The sequence below is a fragment of the Engraulis encrasicolus genome, chromosome 12 (assembly GCF_034702125.1).
Source record: "Engraulis encrasicolus isolate BLACKSEA-1 chromosome 12, IST_EnEncr_1.0, whole genome shotgun sequence".
Taxonomy (NCBI): Eukaryota; Metazoa; Chordata; class Actinopteri; order Clupeiformes; family Engraulidae; genus Engraulis; species Engraulis encrasicolus.
The window spans coordinates 15,653,333-15,660,832 of NC_085868.1; the positions used below are offsets into that span (position 1 = coordinate 15,653,333).

The 7,500-nt window shown below is 43.3% G+C and overlaps 1 protein-coding gene across 1 annotated transcript in view; it reads right to left on the reverse strand.

The window, feature by feature from the left end:
- LOC134459363 (WD repeat-containing protein 70) overlaps positions 1-7,500 on the reverse strand; it is a 131,225-nt gene that overhangs the window by 96,448 nt on the left and 27,277 nt on the right. Inside the window, exon 9 of the mRNA XM_063211701.1 lies at positions 6,744-6,820. Coding sequence (XP_063067771.1) covers positions 6,744-6,820 — 77 coding nt within the window. The remainder of the gene's footprint in view (positions 1-6,743; positions 6,821-7,500) is intronic.

Genomic DNA, 7,500 nt, shown 5'->3' on the forward strand with positions numbered 1-7,500 from the left:
CTATAGTTGTACTGTACAGTACAGTACAGTACAGTGCAGTGCAGTGGAGTGCAGTACAGTACAGTAGCATACAGAATGGTGCAGTATAATAAAGTACAGTAGAGTATAGTACAGTACAGTACAGTAGCATACAGTACGGTGCAGTACAGTACAGTAGCATACAGTACGGTGCAGTACAGTAAAGTAAAGTACAGTACAGTACAGTACAGTAGCATAAAGTACGGTGGAGTCTAGTTAAGTACAGTACAGTAGCATACAGTACGGTGCAGTCTAGTACAGTACAGTACAGTACAGTACAGTACAGTACAGTACAGTAGCATACTGCACGGTGCAGTAGAGTACAGTACAGTATATCACAGTACAGTACAGTACAGTACAGTACAGTACAGTACAGTACAGTATAGTAGAGTACAGTACAGTACAGTGCAATACAGTAGAGTACAGTATAGTCTTATAGACGTTAGCCCTCCAAAGCCAATAGGATTTCCACACTACTTTAGTAGCCTATGTGAGAGAGGGAAGGCAGGCAGACATGTTTTAAACAGGACCACACCCACAAATAAAAAATAACGAGCAAACAATAAATTAAGTGGTTAGGTAGCCAACATGTCATCTAGATTAAAGCTAAAAGTAGATGGAAAAACAGACATGTTACCATTTTGCTCTTTTAAAACAAAGTATCTGTCAATATACTGTATGTATGGTGTATTGCATTTTGATTATTCATAATTTCCTAAGCATAAATGCCCTTATCACTCCATTGTACACTTAGGACTGCGATATACATATCTGAACATTAATCAGCATACATTTGTCATTTGACAGCTGTCACTGACACTTGATATGTACATGTATTATTGACTTGATTGATATGCATATATTTCAGTTGGACTCCTAGGGTTAAATCATTGAGGGGGTCCTAAGGAAGTAGTAGTAGTTTGTGTGTGTGCGCGCATGTGTAAGTGGGATTAAAATTATTGTTTGCCATCTTTATCTGAAGAGCAGACTGAGTGTCTGAACCTGCTAATGCTAGCATGCTAACATTTTTGACAGTTATGTGTGGCCCAGTTCAAGGGTTTATCTCTTCTCCCCTAAATGTTCTAACCACAATTTTCTGTTTGGATGTTATAGATATGACCCACTGCAAATTTTTAAAACTCTTAATGAATGTTGGTTCAATAGCTAAATGCCCAGAAATGAGCTCTCAATTGTAGAGTGATCTCATTCTGACCATGGTTTTTATGATTTTCCTGTTTTTGAATCTAAATAAGACATATATAACATTGTTTTTATGGTAAGTTTTGCACATATTTTCAAAGTTCAGTTTGTATACATCACACACAAATAGGTGGATTGGCCCATAACACCATTATGTCTAGGCAGTACAGCATTTTACTACTATTGGCTGGTTTTGGGCAGCCATCTTGGATTTACCCCATAAAAATGACCTTAATGAAATTGAAATTTGGGGCACCCCTTCTGAAATGATGGAGAACACCCTAAGGAAGGTCTACACCGATTTTGGTGCTTCTATCCAGCGCGTAACGATTAGGCCCTTTTTGGACGCTAAGAGACCCAGCTACATGGAGATATGCACAACACACACAAAGAAACTCACACAATCAAAAACCACTGACTAGACAATATCTGTAGTTAGGCAGACAAAGAACACATATACAAAATGGATTCTAACCCCTCAAGGAACAAATGTAGGCCTAGAGTATTCCTGTGCACGCACATGCGCGCGCACGCACACACACACACACACACCAAATATGCAGTACAGTATGCATGCAGGCACAGAGACATACACACATACACAGCTGTACATTGTCAGACTTAAACACGACCAAAACCGCATCACCCTCTGCTATGACTACACAGGGAGGTTAGAGGAGAGTTGCTGCTGCTGCTGCTGCTGTTGTTTTTGAGCTGGAGAAGAGGGGAGGGAGCGGGCGTGTCGACATGCACGTATGCTTGTAGGTGTGTGTGTGTGTGTGTGTGTGTGGTCGAGTGAGAGATTGAGGGCAAGAGAGAGAGAGAGCGAACAAGAGAGAGCGCGAACGAGAGGGAGAGAGCGAGAAAAGCGTGCGTGCGTGCGTCAGAGTCAGACCACACTGATGGATCACAGAGAGGCCACTACTGTCGCCCCCAAGTAACCCTCCATCACCAGGGGCACACAAAAAAAACACACGCATACACATACAGTACCATACAGAGACACCAACACACACACACACACACGCACACACACACACACACACACACACACGTCCGTGAGTCCGTGAGCGTGTGAGCGTGTGTTTTTCTGTTTCTCTGTGTGTTACACACACACACATGCACACACACATGCACACACACACACACACACACACACATGCACACAGACATGCGCACACACACATGCGCACACACACATGCACACACACACATGCACACACACACATGCACACACACACATGCACACACGCACACACACACACACACACACACACACACACACACACACACACACACACACACACACACACACACACACACACACACACACACACACACAAATGCAGACTGCAGCTGACTTGCGGCCCACACCCACTGCTGGCCGCTGACGTGCCACGGGACTGTTTCCAGATCGCAAATGAAAGGCAAACAAAGCAGCCAGCCGCACATCTGGGGGCACGCAGCTCAGCACATCTGTATCGCACAGTCACTGTGTGTGTGTGTGTGTGTGTGTGTGTGTGTGTGTGTGTGTGTGTGTGTGTGTGTGTGTGTGTGTGTGTGTGTGTGTGTGTGTGTGTGTGTGTGTGTGTGTGTGTGTGTGTGTCTGTGTAAATATGCATCTGTGTGTGTGTCCACAGCAGTACATATGCTATAAATGTGTAGTGTAGTGCAGTAGTGCGTGTGTGTGTGTACAGTAGTGTTTGTGTGTTGCGTGTACAACAGTGTGTGCGTGAAAGACTGTATGGCAGTGTGTGTGTTTGTCTGTGTGTGTGTGTGTGTCTGTGTGTGTCTGTGTGTGTCTGTGTGCTTGGTTAGTGTGCGAGGGTGGAGAGTGTTTTCACTTGGTCCAGACTGGGTCTAGCTTTCAGCACCACAGCCCTGTCACAAGCTGTTACACTCACCAGCAACTCCAGCCGTTACAATGACAGGACTACAGGCACAGAAACACACAGGTAGACAAACACACACACCCACACACACATGTACACACACGTACACGTAAACACACAGGCACACACACACGCACACACACTACAAGCTTGTGCACACACACACACTCAGACACACAAAGACACTGGCACACACACACTCAACACATGTTCAACATCTAGGTAATGTCTTTGTGGACTTTCAAGAGTAAGAGTGTTGCAAGAGAATAGAAGGTGTCTGCTAGTATTGCTTCCAAGCAACTCCTCTCAATCCATTGCAGGCTTCACATGCTATATCCCTCAAAAGGTAATACAAAACATTCAACATCTGTGAAAGACAGGGAGTGTTTTGCTTTTGCTTACAAGGTTCTGCAATGTTCTTGTCGTTTTCACAAAGCGAAAAAAGTTAGTTAATTAACTGGTCAAGTTCAAGTATATTCATGACCAAACATTGTTATAGCCAAGACTTTTATTTTGTACTTTGATAGCGCAAGTATCAACAACATGCAATATTATGTACTTGCACAAACCATAATACTAAAGCGCATTGCAAATGCATAATACAGTGTGCTGTTGCATACTTTTTTTATCTGTACCAAATTATTGTAACAGGGTCTTTAAAATGAAGTGTAATACAAAAAAGTAAGGCAAGTTGGGGTTGAGTGGTGTGACGGTGGAGGGAGAGGAAGAGCAGCGTATGCTTAGAAGCAGCAGGTTGAGAGTCAGTGAAGTGTTGGTGAAGGGTACTCCCTACTGGTAGCACCGAGGAGATGACAAGCAGTCAAGTCTTTAAGTGGATTCAACAACAACCACAGGCACACGACATTTCCCAAAAATATTTTTGAAAAAAATGCTTCTTCTGGTGTAAGACATAGAGCATAAATGCAAATAGGTTTTCTAAGAGCACACTTGTCATTTTTCAAATGCGGATTTATTGGCACATGATCAGCAAGCTGGCATGTTTTGGCTGTACGCCATCTTCAGCATGTCACAACCGAGAACACCAGCACCACCAAGTTTATACCAGAGAGAGTAGAGAGAGAGAGGTTCCATTGGCCCATTGTTTCCTGGTTCTATTATGGCCCCCCTTAGGCAGACCTAGGCAGACCTAAGGACTGTTCTTTTCATTGTAGGAGCATTATGACACGGCCCTTTAGGCAGACCGGAACCTGGTCGCGTTAGGTGCCCATAGAAACCTATTATGTTGGCATATCTCTATAGAATATCTCTGTTTATTATATGGTTGTGACGTCATCGGTCGAATGCTCCATTCATTTCAACGGGGCTACCCAACGTTCGCACGTCTGTTATTTTTCGATAACGGACGGGTTGGTCTATAACAGACCGCTGTCAATGGCAACAAGACTTTTCACTGCTAAACCGACTTTTCAACAAGACTCTAATCAGCTGCTGTGATAGACAACACCTGTTGTCCTGGCTACCTAGCTGTTGCCGAGCGGTGTTCCACAACGGCACTGTTTTGTTTTGCGCAGCAACAATCTTAACATTAAATAGGCCTAAAGAAATGTCCCCGCCATGTGTGAATCATTTAAGTATATCCATATAATAAGCGGGTTAACTTTCGGCGAGTCGGTCGCTTTGTGGAATAGCAGCACTTCAGAGAGAACAAGACCCCTCCGCTCCGCGTCGGGGTCTAAAGATTCTCTCTGTCGTGCTGCTATTCCACGGTAGCGACCTTCTCGCCGAACGTTAACCCTTACTTATACGGCAACTGGAGTGATGTCTGGAAGCGCTGAGGAATGGGGTATAATGACGAATATCCAATTCCACTTCATTTTCCTTTCGCTTCTTTGTTCCCTCCAAATACCATTTTGATCTTTGATATTTAGTCTATTTAGTTTACCCATCCATGAATTACTCACACAATCCTGGGCAGACACGCACAGTCGCACATGCAGATGTAGACACGCACGCGCGCACGCACGCACGCACGCACACACGCGCACACGAGCACACGCGCACACACACGCACACACACGCACACACACGCACACACACGCACACACACGCACACACACGCACGCACACGCACGCGCACACACGCGCACACACAGGGCCAGTGGGGAGTCTTTTTAATGAAGCGCCTTGAAAGCAGAGAGGGGTGGGCCTAAAAGGAACGCTCCACTTTATTCAAGAAAGACACCCACTTTTTCGACTGCCTTATAATTTAGCGTTTAGCTATTGAGACAGATCTGGCAGCAGGATTTCGGAGTCTGGCAGTAGCCACTTTGTAGTGATTAGCTTAGCTGTTTGTATGTGCCTAGGGCAAGGGTGTTACGATTCTTGTCAGGAGAGAAGGGTGAAAAGGTGTGGTAGGGCTCCAAAGCCCTCCAACTAAACCTCTTCGTGCCAAATAGTCTATATTATGTAGAATCTATGTAAATCTATCTACCTCCCATGAATACAAACATGGCAACTAATGTAGGAAGCTTAAACAAGTGTAGAAAAAACTTGACCTGACATGCATAAATGAGAATCTTCAAAGACATTAGGGAATGAACATTTCAGTTCAATATAATGTTTCAGTTGAGTCTCCTAAGTGGCTGGATTTCCTTGCAGATGTGTGTGCATTTCTGTGTTTGGTGTTTCTACTAATAAAAGTGACTGGACTTGAGCATTTAAGAATGTACAGTATGCCTTTCTGCATGTCTGGGATTTCTTTGTCTTTTTTTGTATTGAGGGTCTGTTTCTTCTAAAATAGAAAGACTGAGTTTCTAAATTCTACCGGGGAGAAACATTGTGTCACCGGCAGAGAAAGGGGGAGTGGTGTTCAGGAAACCAGATCTCAAATATCACCAGCATTTTATGCAACACCAGCTGAATGACACACACACACAGACACACACAGACACACACAGACACACACAGACACACAGACACACACACAGACACACACACTGCAACTTTAATTGAGTCAAACACACATCCGTCAAGCTGACATTTCATCTTGCCCACAGCGAGTGACCGTGAGCCGGCTTCCTTGTTCCTGTTCCGATTCAGTCGCATGCCAAAGCATGCCATCTGGTCTCTCCGGCCGACTGAAGTCCAGCTTCTAAAGTTGAGGGTGACTTGCAAAGTGGAAATTGGCCGGTGGCAAAGGAGATCAATTTGGGGGCTTTCGTGACATTTTACTTTCCACTGCCGATTCTTGGGAGACATTTCGAGTTAACTTTTAAAAGGCAATGCCTTGAGAACCCGATTAGAGTATAAGAGGTTTGTGGCCTGGGGGCAGGGTGGTAAATCCAGACCTTTTATTGCCTTTAAATAATTTCCTACACAGCAATACAACAAGAGCAAGGGCGCAAGAGCAAATAGCAAGGGCATGAAAGCAAAAGAGGAGTTTTAACAATCATAAAGGTCTCATTCAGCTCTATGGATACTAGTGTTTACTAACAGTTTGGAATCTAATCAACAAACCGATTACACACTTGGAAGACTTACCTGTTGACCAGATATTAAAATTAACCAAGATTTGTTTTAATGCTATAGTTTGAGCCCATTGTAAATCTCTCTCAGAAATGACTTACGCATTACTCCTCTAGTCCAATGGAAACAGAGTTGAACTGGACTTACCCATCATTGGAGCAGGTGAGGAACTCCTCCTTGATCTTGGGATGCCAGCAGCCACTGTTGAGCATAGCAGTGTGACCCTGCAGGAGGTAAAAAAAAGCCCAATTAATCAATACATAATACTAAATATTGTAAAATATTAGGTAGCAATTTATAATAACCTACCACAACTATACTGTAATAATTGATTCAATTATTATGGATTGATTCAATAATAATTATCAATCATCATATCGCTAGTTGGTTTTGTTATCTTTGGACATCAGCTGACATTGTTAAGCATGGCAGATTGGCCAAATAACAGTTAGTTTTACAAATATTCCAATAAAAATCACGTCATTATTTCATCTTTTTGAAATTTTACATGATCTTATTTGGCTTTATGATCTTTGGATGGCAGCACTAGCCACTGCAGAGCATAGCCTTGTAGGCCTGCAAATCACAATTCATCATAATGACAAATAATATACATTACCATTACAAATATTATTAAACCATTATGCCATAATTTTTCCATGTTGTTATTTGGCTTTACTTTGTTTGGATGCCAGCAATAGCCACTGTGGACTATGGCCACGTCTGTGACCCTCCATTACAAACAAACTGCTCCAGTGAAGCAGACGTCTTTAATCACAGTCCAGACAATGCTGTTGAAATAAAATGAAAGCCAATTTTTCACAAAATTGCAGACAAATTGCCCAACACCTGCAATGCCATCACCATTGATTTATGAACAAACACACGCACACTCCACTTTCTA